This window comes from Podarcis muralis, chromosome 13 (genome assembly GCF_964188315.1).
Source record: "Podarcis muralis chromosome 13, rPodMur119.hap1.1, whole genome shotgun sequence".
In the NCBI taxonomy this organism is placed as follows: domain Eukaryota; kingdom Metazoa; phylum Chordata; class Lepidosauria; order Squamata; family Lacertidae; genus Podarcis; species Podarcis muralis.
Window position 1 is genome coordinate 8026157 of NC_135667.1, and position 16552 is coordinate 8042708.

At 41.8% G+C, this 16552-nt stretch overlaps 2 protein-coding genes across 2 annotated transcripts; both read left to right on the forward strand.

The window, feature by feature from the left end:
• The first annotated feature begins 249 nt into the window (after window positions 1-249).
• On the forward strand, window positions 250-5768 carry LOC114582684 (vomeronasal type-2 receptor 26-like). Its single transcript, XM_077917818.1, has 4 exons — window positions 250-540; window positions 2978-3199; window positions 4135-4261; window positions 4864-5768. Exons 1-4 carry the CDS (start codon window positions 250-252, stop codon window positions 5766-5768), a joined length of 1545 nt encoding a protein of 514 aa, XP_077773944.1.
• Window positions 5769-9446: 3678 nt separating this feature from the next.
• Window positions 9447-16075, forward strand: LOC144325058 (vomeronasal type-2 receptor 26-like). The gene is made up of 4 exons (XM_077916919.1): window positions 9447-9737; window positions 11865-12086; window positions 13595-13721; window positions 14347-16075. The coding sequence occupies exons 1-4, from the start codon at window positions 9447-9449 to the stop codon at window positions 15249-15251; spliced, it is 1545 nt and encodes a 514-aa protein (XP_077773045.1). The 3' UTR covers window positions 15252-16075.
• Window positions 16076-16552: the final 477 nt, after the last annotated feature.

Consider the following 16552-nt stretch of genomic DNA (forward strand, 5'->3'; position numbering starts at 1 on the left):
ACTTACATTTTACCAAAGTGGATAAATTTAGAGAGAAACTGGATGGAACACGTCAAACTGAAATGGATTTGCAATTTACTGCTTTCTCCATCTCCTTTCCTTGTTTGCAGCCACTGTGGTAGTTTTTCTTCTTTAATATAATGATGGCCAAAGCTCATTGCATTTATGCTGGAGAATAGTTCTATGATAAAATATTTCGCACTCACCATAGAATTTAGTTGTGAAAGAGCTTATGATTTTCTTTGCAGAATGGTGACAAAGTTCTATCAGCATGTCCTGGCCTTGGTGTTTGCTATAAAAACGATAAATGAGAATCCCAAAGTCTTGCCCAATGCCACACTTGGGTTCCACATCTACGACAGTTACTACATTGAGAGGATGGTGTATCGTACCATTCTGGACCTGCTTTTCAAATCACATACATTTCTCCCCAACTATGCATGTGGCACGCAGAAAAACCTAATAGCCATTATTGGGGGCCTTGCCTCTGATATCTCCTTTCATATGGCTGACATATTAAGTCTCTACAAGATCCCACAGGTAAGATCCTTGCACAAGGAACTGGGTTATTCACAAAATCCAACATGCAATTCAATATTTTATTGAAGCAGGAGATTGAAAAACACATTTTAACCAGAGCTGGAAATATAGATTGGTCTTTTGCCTCACCAAATTTTGATTCCATCTCTAAAGTAGCTGTGCATTCCTTTTTAGCTCACATATGGTTCATTTGCTCCAGAGCAAAGTGTCACAACACAGGCCCGTTCCTTTTATAGCATGGTTGCAAGTGAGACCCACCAATATACAGGGATCATCTGGTTACTGCAGCATTTCAGATGGACCTGGATTGGGCTTCTTGCTGTGGATGATGAAAGCGGAGACCATTTCTTGCAGACCCTGGAGCCATTGCTTTCTCAAAGTGGAATATGCACAGCTTTTTCAGAAAGAATCCCAAACCAAGGCAATTTCCACGGGTTTGAAGATCTTAACGATCAGGCCCAAAATATTTACAAGCCTTTCATGGATATGAAAGCGAGAACATTTATTATATATGGTGAAACAATGACTGTAATGTGGCTGATCACTTTAATTGTTGTAGTTGCTCCTGAATATAAGGAAAACACTTCAGTTGGAAAGGTGTGGGTCATGACAGCCCAGATTGATTTTTCCGTAACTGGTCTCATAAGAGGTTGGGATTTTGAAATATTTGAAGGCACAATTTCCTTTGCAATTCACTCCGAAGAACCTTTAGGGTTCCAGACATATCTTCAGAATGCAAGGCTTCATTGTTCACAAGGAAATGGTTTCCTCAAGGACTTCTGGGAGCAAGCATTCAACTGTTCATTTCCAAATCCTGAAGTAGCAGCAAAAGTTGATAGAATATGTACTGGAGAGGAGAAGCTGGAGAGACTTCCAGGGGCTGTTTTTGAAATGCGCATGACTGGCCACAGCTATGGTATCTACAATGCTGTCTATTCTGTGGCTCATGCATTGCATGCCTTGCACTCATCTAGATTCAATCAGATGAGAGGTAAAAAAAATCAACTTCAAGATCTCCAACCTTGGCAGGTAATGTCTCCAAAATGAAATGGGTTTATTGGCAGGTAATTTCTCCACCATGAAATTGCTTTTTTTTTATTTTTATAAACCGCTTTCGCATTGTTGTTTTCATAGTCAGGCAGAACATCTATCTATCTTCTATATATCATCTCTCTATATATATCTATCATCTATCTATCAGGAAACTAAAATATTACCTTAAAGATTTCAGAAGAAAACGGTACAAAGGAGGTCAAGTACCGAGGGCACATTTAAAGCAGCAAAGCTAACAAGAGATTAATATATTAGCATAAGTATAGAACACGTATTCTGCTGTTGCTGGCAATCCTTGCAATGGTGGTTCATGATAGGCAGCAGCTGTGGAAGCTCAGGCTCAATGACCTAGGAGACAGGCAATATGGTCTCAGGCCTCTTCAGCAGCCACACCTTTTGCAGATGCTCCAGATGTCCCTATATTCCAGGCAGAGTTCCACATTTACAGAAGCCGTCCCGGTTTCTGATTTGATCCCAGAATGTCCAGCTTTTCCTTAAAGGTAAAGGTACCCCTGCCCATACTAGCCAGTCTTGCCAGGCTCTAGGGTTGTGCGCTCATCTCACTCTATAGGCCGGGAGCCAGCGCTGTCAGCAGACACTTCCAGGTCACGTGGCCAGCGTGACAAGCTGCATCTGGCAAGCCAGCGCAGCACACGGAACACCGTTTACCTTCCTGCTATAAAGCGGTACCTATTTATCTACTTGCACTTTTTAAGGGTGCTTTCGAACTGCTAGGTGGGCAGGAGCTGGGACCGAAAGACGGGAGCTCACCCCGTCGCGGGGATTCGAACCGCTGACCTTCTGATTGGCAAATCCTAGGCACTGCGGTTTTACCCACAGCGCCACCCGCGTCCTAAGCTTTTCCTTAGGATGTCCCTATTTTCATTGGAGAAATGTTGGAGGTATGCTTTTGTAGCTGGAGTCAATTGGGGTGCTGCCATCCAAGGCCAGGTGGGAAAAGGTCTGAAAAGACAAGGAGCAGGTCTTCCATGGTTTTATTTTAGCTCTGATCGTTCTGAGGCTGTTCTTTGCTGATGTCTCCTGTTTTCTTTGCCGCATCACTTTTGTTTTAGGACAAATTGTAAAGTTGTTTTTCTTTTCAGCTTACGGATATCATAGAAAGGGTGTGACAGTTAAATAACTGATGGGTACAAATAACAGTAGGTAGTACTCATTGACAAAGTTTGTGATTTCTGTTTTCCACTTAGATGTTTGATGGGGCAGAGAAAGAGATAGGAGAAAGAGAATCTATACATTTTCAGTACTCTACACCAGCAAATTGATTGCATCTTCATCAAAAAAAATTGGATAGTCTACACAAAATTATTATTTTATTATTATTATATTAAGTATATACTTTTTAAACTTTTTCTCTGTTAACTAGCTCCACCCATTTCTTCAAGACATTTCATTTAACAACTCAGCTGGAGAACTGGTAACTTTTAATGACAAGAGGGAAATGGGAGCTGGATTTGACATCATGAACATGGTCATGTTCCCCAACAACTCTTTTGTTCAAGTGAAGGTTGGAAGGGTGGATCCCAAAGAAGGACACAAATTCCTCATCAGTGATGATAGGATTGTATGGCATAGGCGGTTTAACCAGGTATGGATTCCAGGGCATTCTCATGGGCTATTTCATTATTAGGGCAGATGATCTGAGGATCAGAAACGTACCTTACACAGCAAATTGTCATGGGCAATTAGGTTCTGTTTATGTTACATCACCAGTTGGCCATCATGTTTCTATGAAGCACTCAGTATAAATGGCCATCCATATTATCTGATCTTCAACCTCTCATCAGTCAAGCAATTGACTGCACACATACTGTTTTAATTTAAGTGGGGGACCCCCCCCCCCAAACCCTAGGAATGAAGAAATGCTAGAATTTTGTTTAATTGGGAAATGGATGAAAGTAAGAGCAAACCTGTTCTCATGACAAAAGGTGTTGATGGGTCATTAGAAAGGAATCCTTTGGTCTGGGGAGTCAGATGTTACCAAGTCGATGCGGTGTTTGTTTGGGCGGACAGGAATAGGAGTTTTAAAGCAAGGGTAGCTGGGCAGATGAAGAGGAAGAAGAGTGGAGATCAATGTTTGGGGGAGGCTGGGTGCAAGCCTTGCTGCTGAGATGCCTTGGACTTCAAAGCTGCACTGCTGTGGGGTACAAGTCCCTCTGAAAATGACCATGCTGTAAGATTTGGACTCCCTGCATGCAGACTGAAGGTGTGAGTAAGTGAATAAGCCATATTTCTTAAAGCCATGGCATATCTTCAATTCTTCATATCTTCAATTCTCCAAAGGAACACAGACCCTGATTGAGTGCCTGGGCCCCCATGGGCTCTTGCCACTACTCCACAGAGAGCGGGGCAGGAACCCAATTTTTGTAACAATACTGTTTGGCATGCTCAGTGAAAGAGTGGCAGGTGGTTGCCTGCACTGTGCTCTCTGTTCTTCAATGTCAAATCATTGTATTTCAATTTACAGTTAGCTGGTTTTTAAATTATCATTCCTGCTCCCCCTCATTCCTTTTCTATGGATAGGTGCTTCCCCTTTCTGTGTGTACTCATTCTTGCCATGCAGGCAATCAGAAAAAAGCGAAGGAAGGGGAACAGTTCTGTTGCTTTGATTGTGGTCCATGCCCGGAAGGGAAGATTTCAGATCAAGAGGGTAAGTGGCATGATGCACAATGTATTCCAGCTTTGAGTGTTAAAGTGAAAACTTCAATTGGTCCAAAATGCAGAAGCCAGATTAGGTGCTGGGGTTTCGTTTTGACCTTGTATGTCAGGGACTGGGTGGACGAGGAAGAGAAGTGGACACCAACCTCCCAAAAGCCCCCAAGGAAGGCAGAAGAAGAAGAAGAAGAAGAAGAAGAAGAAGAAGAAGAAGAAGAAGAAGAAGAAGAAGACGACGACTCTGGATCTTGGTGGTGGGGCACTGGGGAGCAGTCTGGGGAAGGGACAAGAAATGGGAGGTTTAAGCGATCAAGAAGGAGCCCCTTCCAGGACAGAGCTAACAAAAATGGATGGTGATTCGAGTGCAAAGTGAAGTAAGATTACATTTCATTTATATGCCCATGTGGTGTTCTTAATGTTTTATACCTCCCTGGGATCTCTGGGTAAAAGGCATGAGTGCGCGCACACACATACACACACACTATGATTTTATGATTTCAGCATTATGAGCTAGTTCCAAACTAAAAGACAGTTGTGACCATTGGCTCCAATTGATACATGCGTTTTCAGTAAAATGGTAACTCCTCTTTTTTTCAGATATGGATGACTGTTTCGAATGCCCAGAAAAACAATATCCTGGCAAGGAAAAAGATAAATGCATTCCCAAGTCAATAAGTTTTCTGTCCTATGAAGAGCCTTTAGGGATCAGTTTAACTTTGGTTACTCTTTCTTTCTCCTTAATTACAGCTATGGTGATTGGAATTTTTATTAAGCACAAAGATACCCCCATAGTCAAAGCCAACAACCGGGACCTCACCTACATTCTCCTTCTTTCCCTCCTGCTCTGCTTCCTCTGCTCTTTTCCGTTCATTGGGGAGCCTCAGAAGATGTCCTGCCTTTTCCGACAATCCTCTTTTGGAATCATCTTTTCAGTGGCTGTCTCTTGCGTCTTGGCCAAAACCATCACTGTGGTTTTGGCTTTCATGGCCACCAAGCCAGGCTCCAACATGAGGAAGTGGGTGGGGAAAAGGGTGACCAACTCCACTGTGGTTTCCTCCTTCCTCATTCAAGCTGCCATTTGTGCCACGTGGCTGGCAAGGTCTCCTCCATTTCCAGATTTGGACATGCATTCGTTGCCAGAAGAAATTGTAGCAGAATGCAATGAAGGCTCTGTCCTCATGTTTTATCTTGTCTTGGGCTACCTTGGACTTCTGGCTACCATCAGCTTCATTGTGGCTTTCCTGGCAAGGAAGCTGCCGGACACATTCAATGAAGCCAAGTTCATCACCTTCAGCATGTTGATGTTCTGCAGTGTTTGGTTGTCCTTTGTTCCAACGTACTTGAGCACCAAAGGGAAATACATGGTGGCTGTGGAGATATTTTCCATCTTGGCCTCCACTGCTGGCTTACTTAGCTGCATCTTTTCCCCAAAATGTTACATTATTCTGCTGAGGCCTGAGCTGAACAGCAGGGAGCAGCTAATAAGGAGAAGAACAAGTTAACTCTAACTAGATCTTATTATATCACTTGGATTAGAAACAGAGGGCACAGTCCAGAAACTGGGTTGGAATACTATCTAATAATAATAATAATAATAATAATAATAATAATAATAATAATAATAATAATATCTTTATTGTCATTACCCCCTCTCGGGGACAACGAAATTACTTGACTGCCCCATAAAAACCCTAATTAAAACAATACAGTATAGTACAGCAAGGAAGATTAGATGACTTTCAAAGTCCAGGCTTTCCATTCAGGGCCGAGATCGCTCTTGAGAAGAAGCTGTTCTTAAGACGGCTCGTCAATCCAATGTATTCTACTCACCTCAAAGAAAGGGGGGGTATGAGGCAGTATTCTGCATCAATGGAGAACAGATAATAAAACCAGTGAATGTGTATTAACTTCTTATTCTTTTTTTCTAATTACTTTTTATGTATTTAACTTTTATTATTCAGGACAATGCTCTATTGTAGTTAAATCATCAGATGATGAGATCAAATAATGTAATTTCCTTGCTTGAAATTTTGCTTTGCTTTTCTAATGTTCTGTCATTTACTGGTAGGCAACAGAATTGTGGGTGAAATTATGTTTCCAAAGGGACAGGTAGTTGTTGAGATAGTAATCATCTCACATCATGAATTATGTTCGATTTCCTCTTGACATGTGGCCCTGAAATTCTGGATCCTCCCCCAAACTGATGCCAATATTAGCACTAGTTTTGTCCCATTGTGTGCCATTAACCTAGTGTTTTGTGCAGCCCCACAAACTGAGAAACTCCAAATAAATAATTTGTTTCCCTTCTCTTAATGTCTTTATTCAATCTGGTGCAGTTAAGTTTATTTAGAGAGCAGCCAGGGCTTCAGATTCACTCCTTCTCACTGTGTCTCTTTGCACAGTAATAAACAGCTCTGCATTCAGGTTTCAGGCTGCTCATTTGCAGATATACTATGTTTAACGGGTTTTTCTTGAAGATGGAAAAGCACCTTTTCACCGAGTCATCATAATATTGTGAGATTCCACCACAATCTCTTGCAGTCCATTCTTGTCCCTTCCCTGGAGCATGTCGTACCCAATCCATGTAGTAGCTGCTGAGGGTGAACCCAGAGGTTCGACAGAAGAGGCAGAGAGACTCTCCAGGCCTTTTGACATCTCCTCCAGACTCCAGCAGCTGGATGTCTGCTTGGATACCTGAAAAGAATGAATGTTTTTAAGAGATATGCTTCATATAACTCTGTGAATGGTACTCTCCCCTGTATTTGAAAAAAATACCTTTGAAGGTTGCTAAAATGGTCAAAGGCCTGGAAACGATGCCTTATGAGGAACGGCTAAGGGAGCTGGGCATGTTTAGCCTGGAGAAGAGGAGGTTAAGGGGTGATATGATAGCCATGTTCAAATATATAAAAGGATGTCACATAGAGGAGGGAGAAAGGTTGTTTTCTGCTGCTCCAGAGAAGCAGACACGGAGCAATGGATCCAAACTACAAGAAAGAAGATTCCACCTAAACATTAGGAAGAACTTCCTGACAGAGCTGTTCGACAGTGGAATTTGCTGCCAAGGAGTGTGGTGGAGTCTCCTTCTTTAGAGGTCTTTAAGCAGAGGCTTGACAACCATATGTCAGGAGTGCTCTGATGGTGTTTCCTGCTTGGCAGGGGGTTGGACTCGATGGCCCTTGTGGTCTCTTCCAACTCTATGATTCTATGATTCTATGATTCTAAAGTGAACACAAATGGAAACTAAAGCATCATTTCTTTCCTTGTCTGTGGGTGGGGGAGGTTAAGTGGAAATGTGTTGGGCAAACAGGGTGTGTCTCCTGATGTGGCTGGTGCAGGGAGATGTGACCACTGATATAAAGAGGAAACAGCCTTCAAATTTACATACAGCTCAGCATAAAGGGGCAAAGCAGCCCTTGAGTAACCCTTATCTCTTTATGCATACACACTCCACTTAAGATTTGGGAGGTGGCAAACAGCTGGTCACCATATCTATGGTGGTGCACATAACAATATGATCTAGAAATTCCTTATGTTATACTGAAGGCAAAGCAAAAATAGGCCTGAGGTATAGCTGCCAGCTACAGCCTGAAAAAAGGTGTACTGAGGAAAGAGAGAACTCGTGTTTCATAAGCTAAAGGTTCCCTCTCATTTGTTCCTATGTCTTAGCTCTCCTGTTATTTTTCATTGAGATCATTGTGAACCCATCTTCTATCTGTTTTCCCATGAGGGAGTAAAAGAGTGGAGAAACATGTTTACTGGTGCCATACAGAGACCAGACTTTGCACAAGTAATTACTCCTGCAATTACCTCAAATAATTGATTCTCCACGACAACTTCAAGCAGTTTTTCCAAATCTGAATGTGGTTATATATCTTGAATTTGTGCTAATCATCCAATCAGATCAGTGCAGAGCTGTTTCCCTCAAGGCTTGTTAACTGACATGTTAAAGAAAATTCATATATTTATGAAGCTTATTGGTGGAGTTGGCAGTTTTGTAATGCTGCTTGTTTGACTTAAATTGATGCCAGTTATAAGGAAGCTGATGACTATCTGGAGAGATGGCTGCATTGGTGATGGTGTTGCTGCTTTTGTTATCGCACATGGTGTGCAAGGCAAATACCATTACATGTCCGAGAAGTGATGCCCTCCCAGTGCCTCATGAGTGGTATCAACCCGAAGGTCTCATCATTGGTGGGATTACGTCTCAGATCCTTTTTCTTTCCTACAAAGTGTCCTTCCAGGTCCACCCTTCTGAGGAACAAGGCTTTGATGTTCCAATGTAAGAGACTCCTCCCTGCCTCCTGGTGTCATGTGAGCTTGGAAACCTATGAATTAAAATTCTGAAAGAGCATAAATGGTGTTCTTGTTTATGACTGGCTCCCTTCATAAGATCATGGGGAGATCATGTTCCTGGTCACAACTAGAGCAGTTACAAGGACCATCTACTCCAGTATCCTGTACCCATAACAGCCAAACAGATGCCTGAGTGTCTAAGTAAAATGAAGGCTATGGTGGACGCTCCTTGGTTAGAAGTTTTTAACCAGAGGTTGGGTGGCCATTAGTTAGGAATTATTTAGTTGAGATTCCTGCATTGCAGGGGGTGGAGTAGATGTCCCTTGGTGCCCCTTCCAAGTACAACACTGATGAAAAGGCAAATACGTATAATGAGATTTTTTAGAAGAAGCAAATTAAGCAATGCTTAGGTTTAAAACAGTGTTAGATGTGGCTGTCAGGACTTTGGCCAAAATTAGAATAAAGAAAAGTTGTCAAACAAGCAGTGCTGTTAAAAAGAAGTGGGTATTATAGGATGTTCTCCGGTTGCTTAGCAGAGTGCTTTTGGTTTAATCTTCTAACTGGGCAATCAACTCAGCTTGGTAAGGGACAGTTATTAAGGACTATGCAGGCTGTTAGCTGAGACTAACCTAGATTTTACCAGAGTGGAACATTCAAAGTAAAAAAATTAATTGAGGGAAAAACTGGATGGAACACACGTCAAACTGAAATGGATACTGATTTCTCCATCTCCTTCCCTTGTTTTCAGCCACTGTGATTGATTTTCTTCTTTAATATAATGATGGCCAAAGCTCATTGCATTTGTGCCCCGGTCTAGTGCTGTGATAAAATATTTCGCACTCACCATAGAATTTAGTTGTGAAAGAGCTTATGATTTTCTTTGCAGAATGGTGACAAAGTTCTATCAGCATGTCCTGGCCTTGGTGTTTGCCATAAAAACGATAAATGAGAATCCCAGGGTCTTGCCCAATGCCACACTTGGATTCCACATCTATGACAGTTACTACATTGAGAGGATGACTTATCGTACCATTCTGGACCTGCTCTTCAAATCACATACATTTCTCCCCAACTATGCATGTGGCACGCAGAAAAACCTAATAGCCATTATTGGGGGCCTTGCCTCTGATATCTCCTTTCATATGGCCGACATCTTAAGTCTCTACAAGATCCCACAGGTAAGATCCTTGCACAAGGAACAGGGTTGTAAATATAGATTGGTACTTTGATTCCATAAAACAGGAACTCACAGAATGGTTTGGCTTAAAACATCTCTAAAGTAGCTGTGCATTCCCTTTTAGCTCACATATGGTTCATTTGCTCCAGAGCAAAGTGTCACAACACAGACCCGTTCCTTTTATAGCATGGTTGCAAGTGAGACCCACCAATATACAGGGATCATCTGGTTACTGGAGCATTTCAGATGGAACTGGATTGGGCTCCTTGCTGTGGATGATGAAAGCGGAGACCATTTCTTGCAGACCCTGGAGCCATTGCTTTCTCAAAATGGAATATGCACAGCTTTTTCAGAAAGAATCCCAAACCAAGGCAATTTCCATGGCCTTGAAGTTCTTAATGATCAGGCCCAAAATATTTACAAGCCTTTCATGGATACGAAAGCGAGAACATTTATTATATATGGGGAAACAATGACTGTAATGTGGCTGATCACTTTAATGTTTTTTGTTGTTCCTGAATATAAGGAAAACACTTCAGTTGCAAAGGTGTGGATCATGACAGCCCAGATTGATTTTTCAGTAACTGGCATCATAAGGGGTTGGGATTTTGAAATGTTTGAAGGCACAATTTCCTTTGCAATTCACTCAGAAGAACCTTTAGGGTTCCAGACATATCTTCAGAATGTAGATCTTCATTGGTCACAAGAAAATGGTTTCCTCAAGGAGTTCTGGGAGCAAACATTCAACTGTTCATTTCCAAATCCTGAAGTAACAGCAAAAGTTGATAGAATATGTACTGGAGAGGAGAAGCTTGAGAGACTTCCAGGGGCTGTTTTTGAAATGCGCATGACTGGCCACAGCTATGGTATCTACAATGCTGTCTATTCTGTGGCTCATGCATTGCATGCCTTGCACTCATCTACATTCAATAAGAGAGAAATGATGAGGGGTAAGAGAATTAAACTTCAAGACCTCCAGCCTTGGCAGGTAATGTCTCCAAAATGGAATGGGTTTATCGCCAGGAAATGTCTCCATTATGGAATTGATTATATATATATATATATATATATATATGTGTGTGTGTGTGTGTGTGTGTGTGTGTGTGTGTGTGTATGTATATATACCACTTTGGCATTGTTGTTTTCATAGTCAAGCAGAATAACTAACTCTATCATCTATCTATCTATCTATCTATCTATCTATCTATCTATCTATCATCATCTATCTATCTATCTATCTATCTATCTATCTATCTATCTATCTATCTATCTATCATCTATCTATCTATCTATCATCTATCTATCTATCATCTATCTATCTATCTATCTATCTATCTATCTATCTATCTATCTATCTATCATCTATCTATCATCTATCTATCTATCTATCTATCTATCTATCTATCATCTATCATCTATCTATCTATCATCTATCTATCCATCTATCATCTATCATCTATCTATCTATCATCTATCTATCTATCTATCTATCTATCTATCTATCTATCTATCTATATCTATCTATCTATATCTATCTATCTATCATCTAATTTCCAGGCCTGAAGGCAAGACAATTTTTGTCTCCCCAGTTGTGTTGCTACTACAAAGACAATGAAGGTGGTATATTTATTACTATCACTAATTATTGTTATGAATTTCATTTCCATATTACTTTATATTTAAGAAAGGAATCTACAAAACGTTCAAACATCAAAAAGCAATCCAGAACAAAACGTTCGTGGGGAAAATATAAAGTATACATTCAAAGCAACACATTAACAAGAAACTAGAATATTACCCTAAAGATTTCAGAAGAAAACAGTACAAAGGTCAAGTACAGAGTGCACATTGAAAGCAGCAAAGTTAATGAGAATAAAATATTAGCATAACATAGGAGATGTATGCTGCTGTTGCTGCCACTCTTTGCAATGGTGGTTTATGTTCTGCAGCAGTTGTGGTTTCTGTTTTGCACTTAGATATTTGATGGCGCAGAGAAAGAAAGAGGAGGAAGAGAATCTATACATTTTCTATACTCTACACCTGCAAATTTATTGCATCTTCATCAAAAATATGTGGACAGTCTCTACTATAATAAATATGTACTTTTTTCATTTTCTCTGTTAACTAGCTCCACCCATTTCTTCAAGACATTTCATTTAACAACTCAGCTGGAGAACTGGTAACTTTTAATAACAAGAGGGAAATGGGAGCTGGATTTGACATCATGAACATGGTCATGTTCCCCAATACCTCTTTTGTTCAAGTGAAGGTTGGAAGGGTGGATGCCAAAGAAGGACACAAATTCCTCATCAGTGATGATAGGATTGTATGGCATAGGCGGTTTAACCAGGTGTGAATTCCAGGGCATTCTCTTGGGCTATATCGTTATCAGGGCAGAAGATCTGAGGGTCAGAAACCTACCTTACACAGCAAATTGCCATGGGCAATTAGGCACTGTTTATGTCAGATTTTTTTTAAAAATCACAATGTCCATTTGAGGTGCTGAATATCTCTGCTCTTCCCATCAATTGAAAGCAGTTATATGTTTACTGTAGAGTGCTAAATATTGTCTAGGCCTTAATCAATTTTGGCCAGTTATCATTACTTCATGGTTCAAACCTGGACTATACATTGCCAGTTGGCCATCACGTTTCTATGACGCACTGAGTAGAAATAGTCATCCTTTTTACAGTGGTGCCCCGCAAGACGAATGCGTCGCAAGACGGAAAACCCGCTAGACAAAAGGGTTTTCCATTTTGGAGGTGCTTCGCAAAACGAATTTCCTATGGGCTTGCTTCACAAGCCGAAAATATCTTGCGAGTTCCTGCAGGGTTTTTTTTCCTCCCCCCCCCCTTTTCCCCAAGCCGTTAAGCCGCTTATCAGCTGATCCGCTAAGCCGCTAAGCCGCTTAACAGCTGATCCGCTAAGCCATTAAGCCGCTTAACAGCTGATCCGCTAAGCCGCTAATAGTGCTAATCCGCTAAGCCGCTAATGGGCTTGCTTCGCAAGACGAAAAAACCGCAAGATGAAGAGAATCACGGAACGGATTCTTTTCGTCTTGCGAGGCACCACTGTATCTGGTCTTCCACTTCTCATCAGTCAAGCAATTGACTGCACACATACTGTTTTAATTTAAGTGGGGGACCCCCCTAAACCCTAGGATTGAAGAAATGCTAGAATTTTGTTTAATTGGGATATGGATGAAAGTACAAGCTGCAGAACTGTGCCAGACAGGGAATCCTTGGGCTGGCTTAGTGAAGAGCCAACCACTTAACATGACAAAAGGTGTTGACAGGTCATTAGAAATGAATCCTTTGGCCTGGGGAGTCAGATGTTACCAAGGTGATGCGGTGTTTGTTTGAGGAGACAGTTTTCAAGCAAGGGTAGCTGGGCAGATGAAGCAAGGAGAAGAGCTGAGATCCATGTCTGGGAAAAGCTGGTTGCAGGTCTTGCTGCAGAGATGTTTTGTACTTCAAAGCTGCACTGCTGTGGGGTACAAGTCCCTCTGAAAATGACCATGCTGTAAGATTTGGACTCCCTGCATGCAGACTGAAGGTGTGAATAGGTGAATAAACCATATTTCTTAAAGCCATGGCAGTTTCTGCCATATCTTCCGTTCTCCAAAGGAACACAGACCCTGAGTGAGTGCTTGGGACCCCATGGACTCTTGCCACTACTCCACAGAGAGAGGGGCAGGAACCCAATTTTTGTAACAATGCATGCTCAGTGAAAGACTGGCAGATGGTTGCCTGCACTGTGCTATTTGTTCTTCAATGTCAAATCATTGTATTTCAATTTACAGTTAGCTGGTTTTTAAATTATCATTTCTGCTCCCCCTCATTCCTTTTCTATGGATAGGTGCTTCCCCTTTCTGTGTGTACTCATTCTTGCCATGCTGGCAATCAGAAAAAAGCGAAGGAAGGGGAAAGGTTCTGTTGCTTTGATTGTGGTCCATGCCCGGAAGGGAAGATTTCAGATCAAGAGGGTAAGTGGCATGATGCACAATGTACTCCAGCTTTGAGTGTTAAAGTGAAAACTTCAATTGGTCCAAAATGCAGAAGCCAGATTAGGCGCTGGGGTTTCATTTTGACCTTGTATGTCAGAGACTGGATGGGCAAGGAAGAGCAGTGGGTACCCCCAGCCCAAGAGCCCCCCAAGGAAGGCATAGAAGAAGAGGAAGAAGACTTAGACCCTGGATCCTGGTGGTGGGGCACTGGGGAGCAGTCTAGGGAAGGGACAAGCTGGGAGATCCTAGAAATGGGAGGTTTAAGCAATCAAGGGGGGGGGGGGGGTAAAAAGAAGGAGCCCCTTCCAGGACAGAGCTAACAAAAATGGAGGTTGATTCGAGTGTAAAGTGATGCACACTGGAAAAAATATTACATTTCATTTATATGCCCATGTGGTATTCCTAATGTTTTATACCTCCCTGGGATCTTTGGGTAAAAGGCGCACGCGCGTATACACACACACACACACACACACGCACATAGAGTATGATTTTTATGCTTTGAGTAATATGAGCTAGTTCCAAACTAAAAGGCAGTTGTGACCATTGGCTCCAATTGATACATGCCTTTTCAGTAAAACGGTAACTCCTCTTTTTTTTCCAGATATGGATGACTGTTTCGAATGCCCAGAAAAACAATATCCTGGCAAGGAAAAAGATAAATGCATTCCCAAGTCAATAAGTTTTCTGTCCTATGAAGAGCCTTTAGGGATCAGTTTAACTTTGGTTACTCTTTCTTTCTCCTTAATTACAGCTATGGTGATTGGAATTTTTATTAAGTACAAAGATACCCCCATAGTCAAAGCCAACAACCGGGACCTCACCTACATTCTCCTTCTTTCCCTCCTGCTCTGCTTCCTCTGCTCTTTTCCGTTCATTGGGCAGCCTCAGAAGATGTCCTGCCTTTTCCGACAATCCTCTTTTGGAATCATCTTTTCAGTGGCTGTCTCTTGTGTCTTGGCCAAAACCATCACTGTGGTTTTGGCTTTCATGGCCACCAAGCCAGGCTCCAACATGAGGAAGTGGGTGGGGAAAAGGGTGACCAACTCCACTGTGGTTTCCTCCTTCCTCATTCAAGCAGCCATTTGTGCCACGTGGCTGGCAAGGTCTCCTCCATTTCCGGATTTGGACATGCATTCGTTGCCAGAAGAAATTGTAGCAGAATGCAATGAAGGCTCTGTCCTCATGTTCTATCTTGTCTTGGGCTACCTTGGACTTCTGGCTACCATCAGCTTCATTGTGGCTTTCCTGGCAAGGAAGCTGCCGGACACATTCAATGAAGCCAAGTTCATCACCTTCAGCATGTTGATGTTCTGCAGTGTTTGGTTGTCATTTGTTCCAACATACTTGAGCACCAAAGGGAAATACATGGTGGCTGTGGAGATATTTTCCATCTTGGCCTCCACTGCTGGCTTACTTGGCTGCATCTTTTCCCCCAAATGTTACATTATTCTGCTGAGGCCTGAGCTGAACAGTAGGGAGCAGCTAATAAGGAGAAGAACCAGATAACTCTAACTAGATCTTATTATATCACTTGGATTAGAAACAGAGGGCACAGTCCAGAAACTGGGTTGGAATACTATCTATGCCAATCCAATCTATTCTGCTCACCTCAAAAAAGGAGGGGATATGAGGCGGTATTCTGTATCAACGTAAACAGATAATAAAACCAGTCCTTATATACAGTGGTACCTTGGTTTACAACCATAATCCGTTCTGGAGGTCCGGTTGTAAACCAAAATAGTTTGTAACCCAAGGCGCGCTTTCGCCAATGGGGCCTCCCCCCCAAAATTGGTTGTAATAATAAAAAAAAATGGTTGTAATCCTAAAAAAGGGACACACACGTCTGGGTTTGACATGGTTATAATCCAAAACAGTTGTAATCCAAAGCAATTGCAAACCAAAGTCCCACTGTAATTCTCTCCCCCCCCCCTAAGTACTTTTGATGTATTTAACTTTTATAATTTAGGACAATGCTCCATTGTAGCTACATTATCAGATGATGAGATCATATAATGGAATTCCTGTATTTGAAATTTCTGTTTTGCTTTTCTAATGTTCTGTCATTTACTGGTAGACAACAGAATTCAGGGTGAAATTAAGCTACCCACCAAAGGGACAGGTAGCTGTTGAGATGGTGATCATCGCACATCATGAATTATGTTAGGTTTCCTCTTGTCAATACAGTAAGCTTCATTAATATGTGGCCCTGACATTCTGGATCCTACCCCCCAAAATGATGCCAAAGTTTAGTGCTAGTTTAGTGACATTTTGTGCTGTGAGCCTTGTGTTTCGTGCACCCCCCCCCCAAACTGAGAAACTGACACAGCAAATTGGGGTCAAAAGTTAATGCCAAAAAATCTTCTTTGTGCTTAATTCTGCAGAGATCATGTGTGGTTTGAGCAGTTTTCTTGAGTTAATTTTCTGCTATGGTCCAATGCAGTAAATGCTGCTGTTGCTGTGGATGAGTTATCTGCAGTAGGGTCAGCAGAGTGGGACAGCAGTGCTTGCCTGATCTCCTCTCACCGCAGCTTATTGGGAAAGACAAGGCAGTGATAAGGTCAGTGCAGTGCACTAGTGGTAGCACCAGATGGGTTCTGTCAGTGTGTTAGTACTATGCCAATATCATTGCTTTCCTCACCCCTCTCACTGCTCCAACCTGTAGACCATTATGAATTATCTGCTACATACACAAATGGCACGTTGTTGCTTGTCCATTGTGATCCCCTGTGGTTGCTGGATATTATTAGGTACTGTCTGGGGATAGGGGGCTTATAGGTAGACAAAATAGTGGAAAGGGAAATATATAT